This window comes from Mauremys mutica, chromosome 8, assembly GCF_020497125.1.
Source record: "Mauremys mutica isolate MM-2020 ecotype Southern chromosome 8, ASM2049712v1, whole genome shotgun sequence".
Lineage (NCBI taxonomy): Eukaryota > Metazoa > Chordata > Testudines > Geoemydidae > Mauremys > Mauremys mutica.
In genome coordinates this window covers 16,775,609-16,792,252 of record NC_059079.1, presented here as the reverse complement: position 1 = coordinate 16,792,252, position 16,644 = coordinate 16,775,609, and the positions used below count along the sequence as shown (strand labels likewise).

The window sequence follows — 16,644 nt, the reverse complement described above, 5'->3', positions numbered from 1 at the left end:
CTTTGTTTTTCTTCCTTTTGTTTTAGAACGCAAAGGATCTTGGTCAGAGAGACGGAATTCCAGTATTGTTGGAAGGCGTTCATTAGAAAGGACAACCAGTGGAGATGAAACTTGCAACCTTACTAGCTTTAGACCAGCTACTCTTACGGTGACAAACTTCTTTAAACAGGTACTGTACGAGCCATGGTCATTGTGGTGTTTCCCATGACACAGTATGGTTCGCCTTCCCGGTGAGGTCAGAGTAGAGCTGAGTGGATAATTCATAATCCATTGACTGAATTTAGCCTTGCTTTCCCATTCACAATTTGGGTTTGAGCAGCATCTGATTTCATTTATTTTACTGGAAGTTTATTCTACAGACACATTTTTGCAAACTGTTTGTTGTGATCTGTGGATTCTTTCTGAAAAGTTCATTGTGAATAATTGATTTATGAAATTTGAGCTGTGTCAATTTGTTCTGGGTGGACCCTTTGGTCACATGGTAATATCACTGTTCCCTAACTGGATCAGTGTAACTCATAGAAACAGATTTCCGCTGAGAATATTAGTTCATTCTTCTCCAGTGTTCTCTAATAAACATTTAAAATTCACTGTTTTCATGAACATTCCTGCAGTATACCGGTTTGCTCGAATAATCACAGAAGAAAACACAAAGCAGCCAGTGAGAATTTATTGTTTTTATTTGAGTGAATATGTGCCAAGGATATTTGATGTATTTGACCTACTCTCGGCCATGAACTGTAGCATAACTTTTGCCGTGGTGGCTGCCTTATCAGCTCACACATAATGACCACAATTCTTAGAGTTCCCTCAACCTCTGTTCAAACAACCGCATTCAATTCAATGGGTAATTTGCCATTGATTTCAATAGAAGCAAGACCAGGCTCTGCAGTGGGAGATGAGAATGGCCAGCAGCTCTTGGGATACTCTCAGCATTTGGAGGTCAGATCCCATGGTCGAGCAAATCCTTTCTGTTGCTGTGGTGCTGATGTCAGCTCTCCTCAGCTGAGGCTCTGGATTTCCCTGAGGAACAGCAGTGAGGGAAAGGTTTCAAAATATTTGGTATTTAAAGATAAGAGGATGGCAAGGGAGGCTGGACTATTTTTGAAATGGAAGCCATTTTGTTTTCAATTAAGTAAAGTATGAGGTAATTATTATTTGCCCCTTCTTAATTCCCATATGGACTAGCAGCTGAGGTAACTACTCTTGACCTAAAACTATATGCTTTCATTTCCAATTTTCTTTAATGCAGTGCCTTGTTGGAAAAAAAGAATTGTTATTTGAGACTACTTTCTATCCTGTGATGTCATCTAATAGTGCATAATGTCTATTTATGAAATAAAAATGGTATTTTCAGGACCAGTTCATTCATCACTAGGAAACTGTTAAGATGTGAAAAGAGTGACTTTATCTATAGAAAAACTATTTACACTCTAGTTTTCCTGAAATATGGGGCCTAGATTACTCTTCTTGAAATCAGAGGGCCTGATTCTGTAGTTGCATGTGCTGGGGTAAATCAAGAAACTCCACTGAAGCCAGTGCACTTACAGTGGCAGAAAACCAGTGTAAATGAAAGTAGAATCCAGCCCTATAGGATTTGGGCTTCCATAGGTGGTACCATTAGGGTGTTGGTGAAACACTCAGTGGTAGAGCTTGTTGTAAAAAGAGGAGGTGACTTTTGCCAAAATGGTCACAAAAATGTAATCCCTTTTTCTGGTCAAAATTTGAAATGTTGATGAGATTATTGAAATTGTGAATTTCCAAAATGTTCCGGCAGCTCTACTCAGTAGCATACCTGCTCTCTTGCTCCAGTTCATGTCTTTTCATCAAATTAGTAATGAAGACAGGTGGTTGAAAAATGGAAAAATCAGTTTTTTGAAAAAAAATTAGAAGGTTTTTCCATTTCACAGGATTTGAAACAGAATCCTTTTTTAATTTGCTTGAACTTTTTTTTAGAAAACTTTTTTTTGATCATTTTCTAAATTTTGATCCCCCTGAACCTCTTCCCCTGTCCTTTTTTAAATTTTTGGCCACCAAGTGCAATAAAATGATGTTCAGGGTGGTATTAGCATGTTTTTTGCTGCTCTGGAAAATGTCCTCAATTTTTGAAGCATTACCGAGTGGCAAAAGGAAAGGTGAAATTGTAATTCTGCCACTCTAACTTCTCCCAAGCCAAAGCTGAGGAAGTTTTGATGAGTTACAAAGTGGAAAAATGAAAAAAAGAAAAAGGATAAAGTGGAACTCCTCTCCCTGCTCTCTCTCAACCCGCCCCAAAACCCTAGACATCATTAATTCTATTGTGCTCATTGGTAAAAAGGGGAGAAAAAGGGCAGAGGGAAGAAAGGGAGGAAAATCCTTCGAAATTTCATAATTTGAAAATTTTCTGTTTTTGATGAAAATAGGAATTTGGGGGGGGGGGGGGAGATTTCTGAAAAAGGCTATCTTTATTTTTAAAAGTTTACAGTAAAAAATTTCATCCAGTTCCCATAATGAAAGGCCCATGATATTAACATAACCTGTTAATGTTCTCACCATCTTCTTCCAAGAAAGTATGTTTTAGAGTGAGGAGTAGGAAGGTGAGAGATGATTTTTTTTTCTAATTGCATTCTTACGTAGGCACTGTATTAAACATTTTTTTCTCTCTAACAATAGGAAGGGGATCGCTTGAGTGATGAAGATTTGTACAAGTTCCTTGCAGATATGAGAAGACCATCTTCTGTTTTACGAAGGTTGAGACCCATTACAGGTATTTAACTATCTTGATGGAAAGAAACCTTTTTGGATTGTATATTATAAGATTGCTTGTCTGTCCCTCATAACTCCCACCTGATTCATCCACTCCTATCCCCGTACTCATTCTCTGTTGCCCATCTGTGCCCCCCAACCCTTTATTTCAGTGTTGCACAAATGCATTTGCCTCAGGACTGTGGCATTGTAGGATCTATGTGTATCTTCTAGATGGGAAAATCCTACTATTGTAAACTATATAATTGGCAGTTCAGGATAGTTCCTGATTGTATATTTAGTCTAGTATTTCAAGTGCCAAGTGATGGGTGTCTAGATGTTTCCCTTAGGTCTATTAGCCTGTGAAATAATTTACTTACTCTCAGGATATTTTTCAGAAGCGAAAGGCAAGTATATTAACCTTCTCCACTGTAGAAAACAGCATTAATATGCACACTGAATTTGTATTTTTCTTTCAATTATTGTAATACATTTTTTTTTGTCTATAGCTCAGCTGAAGATAGACATATCTCCAGCCCCAGAGAATCCTCATTACTGTCTAACTCCAGAATTGCTGCAAGTCAAACTTTACCCAGATAGCAGAGTTAGACCTACAAGAGAGATACTGGAGTTTCCTGCTAGGGATGTGTATATTCCAAATACTACTTATAGGTAAGATTTTGAAATACATTTTAATCCCCATGAGATCAGCAGGTCCAGAACTTCCACGCTTATCATGTGGTTTGCTGCAAAACCTGCCACAGCAACAAATCCCCTGTGCCAAAGACATCATAAAGAGTCAGATTCTTATGGCAAAAAATAAACAGCTGTAGAACAGTTCTTTGCAGAACCTAGTAGACCTAGCTGCATAAAACTCAGAAATGTGTGGGCTTTCTTACAATCTGCGCGAGCTTTCTTCATTTTTAGTCTGAGGTTTGCTTGAGTTTCGGTTACAAACAAACCCAAAACCTCAAAGGAAATTTCAGTTGAAACCTCACACGTTTCATGTGGTTTTGTGTTAAAATCATAATTACTTCAGCACAGTCCCAACATGAAACCATAAACCTGAGCTGTCTTTCAGTTACATAATGAAACTCAAATCCAGATGAGTTTTACAACCGTGTCAGTAAATCGGGGCCGTGATATCAGTGAACAAGGGGTTAATTTCAGCACATCTTTTCCCTTTTTTGCTCATGTGTCATGGGGGGGTGCTGTAAGAGTGACATCTTGGAAGGCAGAAGGGAGAGAATGCCTTTTGGGAAGATAGGGTCACATGCTCAGGGGCCATAGGGTTGTGTTGGACCTAGAGATGCTCAAAAAATTTTCTTGTAAACATTTTTTGATGCAAAATGTCTTTGACTTATGAAAATTTTAGTAGAAAAAATTCCTATAATTTGAAAAGCTATTTTTAATTGAAAAAAAATGTTTAGAAGAAAAAATTTCCACCAGCTTTAGGTTCAACCCTGCCCTTTGATGTGTCAACAGAACTACATGGTGCATTGCCGGTTTATCACTGCTGTTGTGTGTTCATTTTTCAGTATTTTGGTTTCCCTATCACTTTTATCTCATATTCCTCCTCTACCCCCTTTTTGGTGGTGGTGGGGGGGGGGGTGAGGGGAGGAGGAGAAGAAAGAACATTTATCTCCTGTGAAAAATAAAAAGAAAAGAAAATCCACCAAAAATTGGAAAAGATATATTTAAATAATAATAATAATAATTCTTGCAGAAAATTATTACTGTTTTTGACCAACCATAGCTCTCCTCCAAGCTGGAGGACAGATTTACTGTCTTTACTTTCAGACTATCTTAACTTATTTTGCTTTTTTCTTATAAACACTGACCCTTGAAGAGAATACATTACCAACTGAGACTGTCCTTTTCTTCTTAGTCATTTCACCAGTCCACATCTCTGCATTACATTTTGGTATAAACATTTCATAGATCTCTAATAACTGCTTAAGTATAGTCACAGTAAATATTTTGTTGACCTGTTCATAGCACTTCGATACATATTCAGATATAAATCCTATGGATAGTCAAATGATTAAGCTCATTTAAAAATCAATTACCTGCATTGAAAGTATACTAATATTCTACAGATCATGTGGAACATCTTTTGTTCCCTGTAGTATGTATATAACAAACATTTTTATTACCAGCTATCCACTTAAACTGTTTCTGAAAGTATATTCTTTAACTACTTCATTTATTGTACTTGTATGATCTCCCGTTACCATAGTATTTGAGCATCTCGCTATCTTTAATGGATTTATCCTCACTATACCCTTGTTGGGTAGGGACTTGCTGTTTTTATGGGGAAGAGAGGCTGGGTTCTTCTGGGGAGAGCCAGTCCTTCTATGCCCTTCCAAATTACTTCATTCTTCTCCTAGCTGACCACCCTGATTTGTCCTGCCTCCCCTTTGTAATCTTTTCCATCCCTTGCCTCATGCTGGAAGGCTGCAGTCATTGGGCAACTGTGGGCATAACTGGCCTGGCTCCAGGACACAGCTGTTAGCTCAAAGCCTGGCCATTAGGAGTTGGTGATGGGCTGTGAGCATGATAGTCTCTGCTCACTCAGGAGTCCCACTTTCAGAAACCGGGGGTGGGGGAGGGAGCCGATGAGCTGCAGAAGGGCTTGTTTTGCAGCTGTGATAGAGGGGAAAGGAGATGGAGGCAGTGAAAGTAAGGAGATGAAAACCCATCTCACATTCTTCTTTATAGAACACTAAGGATCAGATGTTGGGGTTCTAAAACTCTACCTGTCAGTCAAGACCCTCTCTCCTGCTAGAAGATTTTTACCAATAAGTTGAACTCTTGGGCTCTTTCGCTAGAAGTAGCTAGTGCTGAAGTCCACTGAAAGTGTATCTAATCTGCAGGTCTGACACGTGTTTTAGCCCAACCCCATTTTACCATCCATAAATTAAAGCCCTTGACACATGTATTTAGATCCTCAGAATACATGCTTGCTAGCGTGTCAAGGAGTATAGGTACCCCTTACTGAAATTTGTGTCTCAGACCACCCACTTTGCGGTAAGGATGAAGTTAAAGCATGTGTTGCTGAGGTCATGTTTGAATAGGTCGCCAATGCTATCCCACAATTCCCATGGCCCGTATATCTTTCTACAGACCCAACTTCCTGCTCCTCATGGGCAGGACATCTCTCATTGCTTTTTTCCAGATGTTTGGCAGTCTTCTATGGGTCTAGTGACTGAGGCTTAACCAGGAAGTAATGACTTTTCTTGACTGGAAAGTGAATTGGTTTGTGTCTATGGATTAGTCTATTAGCAGTGAAAAAAACCAACCCCAGACCATTGAAATTGGAGAGCTTTGAAGTACAGTCTAAATAACTGCACAGTAGATTTATCACTCAGGCATTGTTACAAGGGGCAGGACAGGGGAGTGAGGATCCAGTCCTGAGGGTAGGATGGAACAGCACAAACTGGTGGGAAAAACTGGTGAGGCAGCCCTGCTGTTTCTTGTCTTCCAAGGATGCTGGCAGACGGGGACTGAGATTTTCACAGAGGATAAGCAGCATCAAGACAGTTCTTGTCCTCATCCCCAGACTACCTTTCCTCTAAGCTGGTGTGAGTCTCCTTGGCTTCTGGGGACTAGACAAACCTCTGTATGGATACAACCAACTCACAGAAGACTAACCCTTTAAGAATTCTTTTATTCATGTTACATATTAGTTCCTTTTTGGAAATCTTCTTTATTGATTTTTAAAGTGTCATACAAACAACTAAACATTTCCAGTACATCGGTACAAATGTGCAGTTTCTCTTGGTTGATCATCTTACTTTGATTGTAATGAGTGCATTTCAACAGCATCAGACCTCTAATTAAATTAGTTAGTTTATTGTTTCTCTGAAATTTGCTAATCATATTCAACCTTGTTTTTATTTTGACAAAATATAGTTTTAAAAGGTGGGGGTCTTTTAATGGCTACAAATGTTAAAATGCTACAAAATTCATACAGTACAGTTGTTAGGTAAGATAGAAAAGTCAATATGACTCAAAATAATCACATTCTACGGCTCCTACCATGCAAACACTTACACGCACGCCTAACCGTAAATATGTGAATAGTCCCATCGACTTTGGGGGTTCCTCCTTTGAGTAAATTTATGCAAATATGTGTTTGCGGATTGGGACTGAAGGTCCTGCAGGATCTTACAGTCCTTACCAATGTGATTAGTTGAGTTGCACCATTGACTTCAGTGGGATTTCTTGCATAGGTACAGGTTGCAGGATTGGTTTCTATTTATATTAAAGGCAGTCGGTCTGTTTCAAACACAGCACTTTGTCCAGTTGATTCCATAAATAAGATTTACCAAAAGGTAATTTAAGGGCCTGATTCAAAACCCATTGAAATCCATACGAAAAAGTAACAGCAGTCTTTGGATCAGGCCCTGAGAATTATTCTACAAAGTATAATATAAAAGGTTAGTTTCACATTCTGGATTTCCAGATGTGCTGCTTTCCTAGTTGCATGAGCACAACAATGAAGATCTGGCTCAAGATACACAGCTGGATGTTCACATTTAAATACATAGTACCATAAAATGCAGACTTATTTGCCAATTCATTCATGCATAGACACATTCCAAGATTATAGTACTTGAGTCTAACATGAAAGTAAGTTACTTTATAATGTAAAATCTTTTTTTCTTCAAAACTAATACTTAAATGTTTTCTGTAGAATCTGTCAGTCTGTTATTTTTATTGAAACGTTTTGAATAGTCTCCTCTACATAATCCAGAAACAAGTGCATTGGCCTGAAAATTCTTGTCCGCATGCAATACAGTGCCAAAATATCAAAAGCACATCCAGTTTCTAGGCACTAGTGTTCAAAGGTGGGGATGCGTACGTAGTTTTGAACTTGAAATATATTTATATGGGAAAAAATAATACTCTCAAAATATACCATAAGACCATAGCAGACTCCTCCGTGTTGTATCATTGAGTAGTATGGAATATATGTAATGCCTTGTATTTGGGCATTCAGCCCTGATTATAGTTCATGTTATGTTTAATGTTCAGTGAATCTGTGTTCAATTAAACACATCAGAATGAGGTTTCACTCAAAACTTTCTAAATCCGTAGGATGTATCATCAGTTTGGTTGACTTGATCAAATAGAATCTTCCTTTCTGAGGCTTCCAGTATATTCCTCGTCTCCTTTCCAGTTTTCCTTCTGATCTTGGTTTGATATATTTTCCATTCAGATTGGTTTCCCCACACGTTCTGTGCCACCAGCCACCTAAAAACAATATTTTGGTGTCATTTAGTCCAAATTTTACTTTTTCTGTTTGACATCAGAAGGCTAGTCACTGATTTGGACTGCATTTTCAAAATAAGGCTTCTTTAGGCCTGATCCAACTCCCATTGAGGTCAATGGGAGACTCTCTTTTGTTTTTTGTTTTTTAAATGTATAGAAAAATTCTACCTTTGTCCTAGATATATCTATCAGTTTTGAGGTGAATGTGACTTATATTGTACATTTTAAAGCAGACCAAAATCAGGCTTGAAATGGAAACTCGGCTGCAGGCTTAACTATAGTCTGTTGCGTATGATAGAGTGGAGTTAATATCCAGTCCATCTTCTGTTTTGTGCAAGAAGGGATTACATGTAGAAAGCCAATGTAGTCCAGTGGCTGGGCTCTGGACTAGGACTCTGTACATGGGAGGTGAACTCCTGGCTCCATTGAAGTCTGTGGCAAAACTCCTACTGACTTAAATGAACAAGGAACTCACCCCTGAGTTCCATTTCTATCGCTGCTACTAATTCACTCTATGACCTTGAGCAAGTCACTTAGCATCTCTGTGCTTCAGTTTTCCCCATCTGTGAAATGGGATAATAATGCTCAGGTGTTGTCTTAGGACTCTGAAATCTGTGGAGAAAAAGCACTATACAAGTGCTGATAGTTATTATTTTATTTTATGTTCTTCATTTGCAGGGGAGAGATTTTATGAACTAGTCTTTTCAATCTCTAACATCCGTGAGAGCTGAGCCATTATTGGCAAATTCCCAGTAATTCATGAAGTTATATCTAATGTAACAAAAGAACTGAAATTTTAATGTGCTTCGAATACTGGTACCTGAATATCTTTCTGGACAGTTGAAATCTCTCTTTGTAGCATTGTCATGATCCATCATAGAGAACCTCAGTTCTGTTTGTTCAGGCAGTGCGTTGGGAATATTTCCTGAGATCTCTGAAAGATGAAGTGTGTAGTCTGTTTCTGGGCTTCCCAGGGTGAATGTGTACTCAATGCAACGTTTATTGTCTTTCCAGTCTTTCAGCTCAATACGTAAAATGTAGTCAGCTTGGTTAGCAATGGAATATAACTTCGCTAGTCCCAACCAAAATTCCCCTGCAAGGACAGGTTGCATGAATATCATTAGTATGGAGTTAAGACAGAGCACAATTATTTAAAAAGGTTTATTCATTGCTTTAATTAAATCAATAGTATGAGTCTTGGGAACTCTTGATCTTTTCAGAGAGTCTCCTGAAACATTCTTTTTGTTTACATCTTTTTAATTACACACTCGTGATCAATAAAAACTAGATATATAAATGAAATGGAACCTCTCCTAATTTTCACAGCGCTTGTGAAGGACTGCAAAGGGGACTCCAGACATTTAAAAAAAATGCGTAACTGAAACAGTATGATAAGTGAAGCAAGTGACATATATAAAACTTAATTGTAATGGAAATGGAGTTCACTTGTGGCTGTAGGGGTGGTGGTGGGGGGCCTAAATTGGGATTTTGATGCCCTTATATTAAAAAAAATGATTTAATTTAAGTAGTTTTTCTCCTTCATGAACTTTTTGATAGTTGAACATATCGTTTAGCAGAATATGAACCAGCTTCTTATTATGTCTACTACTGATCCCTGTGCAAAAACAATACAGCCAAATGTGAATGCCACACAAGCAAGACGCCCACCTACATTTCAAGGAACAAAGGACAAGCTCTTTTGAAAAAATACAGGACAGTACTTTAAGCAGCACCCTTTTACGTTCATGTTAGAAAATCCTTCACAGGCCACAGTCATACATTGGTATCTCTGTATATTTGTATGATCCTTTGCGTGAATTTTTCTGATCTATGGAACAAAATGCACCCTATATCAGGGTTTCTCAAACAGGGGTCGCCGCTTGCGTAGGGAAAGCCCCTGGCGGGCCGGGCCGGTGTGTTTACCTGCCCTGTGCGCAGGTCTGGCCAATCGCGGCTCCCACTGGCCGTGGATCGCTGCTCCGGGCCAATGAGAGCTGCTGGAAGCGGCGGCCAGTAAGTCCCTTGGCCCACGCCACTTCCAGCAGCTCCCATTGGCCCGGAGCAGCAATCCGCGGCCAGTGGGAGCTGCGATCATGGGATGTGGGAATTCTACACCAAGTAAGGCACATTCCTTAAAATAAGAGGCAGGAATCCTCCTACATGAGAAAATGCTTGCCTCAGTCCTATTCACTGCTCCAACACCAGAGGGGAGGAGTGGAGCAACTCTTCCCTGTTGCAGATGTGAAATAAAACAATAGTTGATATCATGCTACTGTCTACACACTGCTCTGTGAGTAGATTGGGAAATTAGTGGCTTGAATCTGCCACCTGAGTCCTACCACAGTGAGTCATTTTTCTGTAAAAGGAGAATCAAGTAATTTTTAATAGATGCATAGAAAAATCTGCTGGATAGGCAAGTCGTTAGCCAATACTTGGCATTAAAAATGGTCTTAGAGTTGATGATTAACTAATATAAACATGGGTGTTTCCTCACCATTCACATGCTAGGTAAGATGATTGGCTGCCAATGATTGGGAGACTGGATGTGTAGAGAGGAAAATATTGTCTAGCCTGATGGTGTCTTGAGCTTGAACAATTAATGTGGTGGTGTTTAGTGTAAACATGGTATGGTGGGAGGAAGAAGTGCTGCTTTGCCGCTGTTTACTGTGTATTTCTTGTTTTCTTGTGGTCGGAAATGTGTATCAAGGAAACTTAGAACTTTGGATGGGGAGTTTGAAAAGGGCAGAATCTAAATAAATAAAATAACATTTAAAGCTGAAATGAGTCTTTTTGGTCTGATTTAGCAAAGCTCCTGAGCACGTGTTAAAGGGTAAGCACATGCTTAAGTGCTTTGCTGAATTCAGGTCCGTATGTTTCCTGGTATGCAATAGGCAGTGTCTCACATTAGCTATACGAGCGGCTCAGATTGGTTTGCTTGTTTCTGCCTGCTGGTGTGTGAATGCACTAGATTCAGCCAAGATTCCAGCATCGGAAAGCAGCTAACAGCCTATAAAAGAAGAAGGAGCAAAAAGAGTGCCTTTACCCTTGAGATCACCAAAACCATTTGCATAGCTCTCCCAGGTTTGGTTGAAATCTAGGGATCCATCAACTCTGTTTTGAATGACTGTCCATGAGCTGTCTGTGAATGACAAAGGGAAGGAAAACATAAACCTGGTAGGTCATTTTAACCATTTGTTTGGACTTTGACAAGAGTAGAGCAATAGATAAAAAGAGAAATTAATTGTTCCATGTTAGTAGCTTTGCTGGGCATTTTATAAATACCATTTACAGTCAACAAAATTCTCTTAAGTGGTAGCTCTTGACTGCTTAGGGTATTTTGCTAACATTCGTATAAAGCGTGACTGATTTTTTTGTTTTTTGAAGTAACCAGGTCATGACACCCTCATCTGACCCAGTTACAACAAACATGGTTGAATTGTGACCTTCAGCAGCTTCTTTTCATAAACCACAGGCCAACCATGTTTGCACATCCAAACATATCACCCTGCCTCACTATGTTTGCATCAGTGTATTCTTAGAAACTCTAGGCAGCTGTGCCAGAGATCAGGGAGTCAAGAGGGCACTTACATAGAGCAGCACTGCCAGTCTGAGAGGCACTGTGCTGTGGTCTGATACGATGGGAGGAAGGACAGCTGGCCAAACTGGTGATACACATGCATGTGTACCACAAAATAACAGCATTATGACTTTGTTACAGGAAGACAAGCAGATACCAGCGTAGGCTGCTGGCAAAGATATACCATCGGTAGTTGTCATAGTTGTTATGTGTGTATCAAGCATGTTGTGCATGGACACAATCCTTATTTAGATCCAACATGGTCACTGACTGATGACAAACTAATTGAAATGTGTTAGCATAGATAAACTCATGGCAGTTCTGTACCCCAGAATAACATTATAAAGAATGCGTGTCAGACTATTCAAAGCATAACCACTGCTAGCTGGCCATGGCGAGTGTTATGCCATTAACTGGTTTAATTTAGAAAAGTTACTAGTTGTTTGTAATACAGTGTTAGTAATCATTGCTTTTTAGTGGTCATTTGGCTGTAGGGATGAAAAGCTATTTCCCGCAGATGCGAATGGATTTGCTTCTTGCTTATACTGAAGAATGGACTGAACAAAGATTGGAAGTGATTTCTTCAATTCCCTGTGGTGTTTGGAAAAATAGGGACGAATTCAGAACGCCACTGGCTGCAGTCAGCCTTATAATAGATGACAACCTTGTGGGTGGTCTGATGTAAGTTTGTGTATATTTTAGGGCAGTAAGTACATTTCAGTTTACCAGTAAACTGTTAAAGGAAGAATTACATTGCTTCTAGCGTAACTGGTCTTACCAGATTTCATTTCACAATAGACATTAAAAGCTTCTGATCCGTTGGGCTTAATAGAGTAAATGCCACTGGTCCGTTCACCTCTCTTATAAAGGGCAGTGCAATCAGTAGCAACACCTGGAATAGCAATAATTAAAGAATTACAGATATCTTTTTGCAGTTAAGAAGCTTGCAGGACAGAATCCAACACTGCAGAGGTAATTGCCTTTTTCAAGCCTCTTGGAACAAAACAGAAGCTGGAATAGTTGGTTCAGCAGGAGTGTTCTTTTATGACGGTTCCTTCTGTGAAATGGGCAAATTTAAATTCTAAGGACTAAAAATTATGTCAGAGGAAAAGTGGCCAACTGGTTGCTGGGCAGCTGGTGTTTGCTCAATTAGGCTAGGTTTCAATTTAGATAATCTTACAAAAGGTATAAGACTGTTGGACATAATGACTTATTTTCTCCACAAAGTTCTAATCATGGTTGTTTGAATTAAACTGAATTCCCAAACGTTACTATTGCTGAAGTCTAAAAATGCTGATCAGCTTTAAAAATCTAATCCGCGTCCTGTCAGTCCAAGTTTCAGTCCATTTTCCAATGGACAAATGCCTGCATCATCAAAACTGACAATAAAGGTACTGCCTTGTATGTGTGATACAAAATGTAACCCAGGGAAAGGTCAGAGACTGAACTGCCTACCGAGACCGAACTATTTCAACCCTAGAAGTTGTCCCACTTTGTGAAAGTGGAGGCAAATTTGTGGGGCAGTATGGGGAAATGTGCACTGCTGCACCTTTTGTATGATTAAATAGAGGACTTGAGTCTCCAAGGCTGAAAACCCAGTCCCTTTCATAAGAACTGGCTTCATAGAGAAACTAGAAAAAGAAAGGTAAAAACCTCCTGTATCTGACCATTTAACAGTGAGCACATGCAGGCACACAGATGTACTACTGCCAGCACAATGTGTTACACAGTCATACCTAAAGCATTATATGATCTTACCATTGAATTCCTGACCTGGAGCTCTGGAATTATGTGAAGGAAGGGGAATGATCTTTGGTTCAGGTTGCTTCAGAGAAAATGAACTCTCTGTGTTTTCTTGGAAACTTGTATTGCTTAGCTGAAAAGAAGCATATTTATATATTATTGATTTCCCAAGCATCTTGGAATTATAATCAAAAGTCGTATACTTAGTTCAACAATCCAAGGTACTGTATCCATTTTTATTGTCCATTTAATCTTTTAAAGTAATCAGGGTACAATTTGAAAAGTGTTTTATAAATGTTCCTGGCAATTTTGAATATACTAATGCTAACATGCCTCTTTGAAACTCATGTTTGGTCTACAAAACTCCTTCACTGAGATAAGCTGCCAGTTTGCTTACCTGCCCATTTGACATGTATCTTGATCGGTGGATGGACTTAACTTGGCCCGTAAATAACACCACTCTGGCAACTAGTCCCAACCTCTAGAGAGTTTATGGAACCCTTGGGCCCTGCACTAAAAACTCTTTTCTTTTGGGGCCTGCTCTGAGGAGTGAAATTAAATAGGAGCATGTCAATTTCAAAACCATGTCAGTTGTACCCACAGCTGTGGTAACAGAGGTTAAACATTTTAGTGTAGAGGCATGGTGCTGTGTTGAAATGAATATAGCAGCAGAGAGGAGGAAAAAGGGAAAATAAATTAACACTGGGAGGCAGGAGAAAGGACAGAGTTGGAAGAACAGTGAGGTTGGTAATTAGAAAATTAAACAAAATGAGAAAAGTTACAATCCCCAAACATGCCCCACTTGGGTTTTATAGTCCATGGTGCAGAGCTTTATACTCAGCCCTCATGCCCTCAGCCCCAACCACATACTGCAGCACCACAGCAGTTCCATCGCATTTAGCAGTTGCACACCCACAAAAAGATTGTGTCCCAAGATTTGCATTTTGGCCCCTGGGGTTATTTCCTCCCTCCTCCCCCACCCAGGTATCTCAGACAATGAGAATGAATTCTGGAAAGGAGAAGTGTATTCAGATAACTAGTTCCTCTACCTTCTCTTCCAGCTCTTTTATTTGATTGTGCTGTTTATCAAGTTGTGCATGCTGTTCTTGTACAACTTTGAGAAGTTGCCTAATGTGTTTGTCCTGTTGCTGTACAAAATTCTGGAGGGGAAAAAAGTGGAACTTCATCAAAGACAGCTTTCATTCTGTGTTAGAAAGATCAGATTAATGCTTTAGCAAAAGTATCCTTCAACCAGTCTTTTTTTATCGGTGTCACTTTTTAAAGGCAAAACCATTGCACAATGGTTATCGTTTTCCTTTCTTTTGCCTTCCCTGTCCTATCTTGTGAGGCAGAATCCTCTCTTTTCCCTCTGCACTGAGTATCTACACCAATTTTGGACCAAATTATGAAGCTCTTACTTGAGCAAAACTGCTGTCAGCTTCAGAGGCCTTCATTTGGTCCTTAATTTCAAACACTTTAATCCCACTCTGTAGGTGACTCAAAGAATGAATTTTTGTGGAGCTGTCTTGTGTTTTTAATTGAACTATATAAATAACACATTCCAATAGGCCAGTAGAGAGGAAGGATGCTCCAGTAGTTAGGCCTTGGAAGACCTGGGTTAATTTCCCTGCCGTGCCATGTGCTTTCTGTGTGACCTTGGGCAAGTCACCTAGCCTTTCTGTGCCTCAGTTCCCATCTGTAAATTGGGGATAATGGCACTGCCTTACCTCCCAGGGTGTAGTGAAGATAAATATATTGAAAATTTTGAGGTGCTCAGGTACTGTGCTGATGGGGACCATATAAGTACCATAGATAGCCCCTCTTTAAAGTTCATTTTTTAAATAAATGTTACTAAAGCTTATAAACATTAAACCTATCAGAATTCACATAGACCACAATTTTGCAATGAACTGTATTGTGCTGTAGTTTTGTTAATCTGATTTCCAAAGGGTTTACCATTATGCTTTAGTGTACTTTGAAATTGATTTTTTTTTTTTAAGCGCAGAGCAAAATATGTAGGGCCATATAATTCCATCTGTTTTCAAGCATATTTCCTCACTGATTTCTTTGGGGATTTATGCTTTAAAACTGATGACATTTCGTGGCCCATAATAAGACACTTGAATTGATTTCTGCAAGACTATTATTCTCCAGATTAATATACAAAGCTTATTTCTCAAAATACATATTACTGCTTCTAGAAATGTGTGGAGGAAACATGGCTTTCAGAGTAACACTCCTTAAAATACCATCCCGATTTACTTTGGCTTTCTACCCTCTGGGTTTCCTCAAGTCTACTTACTTTGAGTGAAATCATTTCTTTCGGTTCTTGAACTTCAGGCTGGATGTGGACTAATTTAATTACTTTCTCTTCCAGCCCCCCTACTTTCTCTTGAAGCTGGATCTTGTCTTGTAGTAGGTCTTCAATCTTTGAGTTCAGCTCGAGGGATATATTCCTTATCTCTTCATTGTTGGCCTGCAATCTGGAAGTTGTTTTTCTGAGCTCTTCTTCTTCTACCTTGATTTCATTGGTTTGCAGTGAGAGATCATAAAAAGACTTGTCAAAAATGTTCAGTTTTTGAAAGATGTCGTTCATTTGCCCCTTGGTCTTGTGGACAAAGTCTTTAAGGCCATGCCCAAGCTGGAGAAGCCCATTAGCTAAAATCCGCACATCATCTAACATGGCAAATCTTGAGTTTGGCTCAGGAGGTGCAGAATCAAAGGAAGAGTAGTCCTTGTCAATTTTACTTGAAATAGCAAAAGGGGCAATGAAAAGAAAGACGAGGGCTATTTTCATGGTGTCTGTTTCCAATGTCCTAAAGTAGTTTTGAACAGAGCTGTTTTCCCTAGTTATGGTTTTTGCTGTATGGTGGTTCTAGGTTGAAGAATTTAGCCTATATATATGCCTGTTCGGTTCAGAAAAGGCGAACGGATTAAGTTGATCATTAAACCATGTATAATTGAACTAATGTAACCTCTGTCCTGTCCAGGTTGATATCTGGAAAGATAAACCTGAGTGACCAGCCTGTTGCTGATTAAACTAGTACTTAGATTTCCAATATGCCAGGTATTCTGTTGTTAAAATTATTGGTCGACGTGATGTATTGATGGATATAGACCTTTCTTAACAGGTTCATGTTTTTTTGTTTTTTTTTATCATAGTCTTGAACTATGGATAAGGGTCTAAATTACCTCTGAGTTACAGTGTAAGGGTTCTTTACTTTGCCAGAGGAATGTAAAAGGGCCTTAGCATAAATGAGATGCAGTCTCTGTGTTTCAGATTCTGCCCTCTAGTGGGGGTGAGGTGGACATCCTACAGCAGG

At 39.2% G+C, this 16,644-nt stretch overlaps 2 protein-coding genes across 6 annotated transcripts in view; one reads left to right on the top strand and one right to left on the bottom strand.

Annotated features, from left to right (window-relative positions):
- Positions 1 to 16,644, top strand: part of DOCK7 (dedicator of cytokinesis 7) — a 144,806-nt gene that overhangs the window by 50,562 nt on the left and 77,600 nt on the right. For all 4 annotated transcript variants that reach the window (XM_045026751.1, XM_045026750.1, XM_045026749.1 and 1 more), the window contains exons 12-14: positions 27 to 169; positions 2,653 to 2,746; positions 3,234 to 3,396. In XM_045026751.1, the coding sequence (XP_044882686.1) occupies positions 27 to 169; positions 2,653 to 2,746; positions 3,234 to 3,396 (400 nt within the window). The remainder of the gene's footprint in view (positions 1 to 26; positions 170 to 2,652; positions 2,747 to 3,233; positions 3,397 to 16,644) is intronic.
- Positions 6,375 to 16,222, bottom strand: ANGPTL3 (angiopoietin like 3). Of its 2 annotated transcripts, XM_045026752.1 has the most exons (7): positions 15,624 to 16,221; positions 14,371 to 14,481; positions 13,337 to 13,454; positions 12,357 to 12,470; positions 11,045 to 11,140; positions 8,822 to 9,094; positions 6,375 to 7,983 (listed from the first exon to the last, which is right to left on the bottom strand). In XM_045026752.1, the coding sequence occupies exons 1-7, from the start codon at positions 16,116 to 16,118 to the stop codon at positions 7,802 to 7,804; spliced, it is 1,389 nt and encodes a 462-aa protein (XP_044882687.1). In that variant the 5' UTR covers positions 16,119 to 16,221; the 3' UTR covers positions 6,375 to 7,801. The 2 variants fall into 2 exon arrangements, with proteins under 2 accessions (XP_044882687.1, XP_044882688.1); XM_045026753.1 differs by lacking the exon at positions 14,371 to 14,481 and having other exon boundaries at positions 15,624 to 16,222.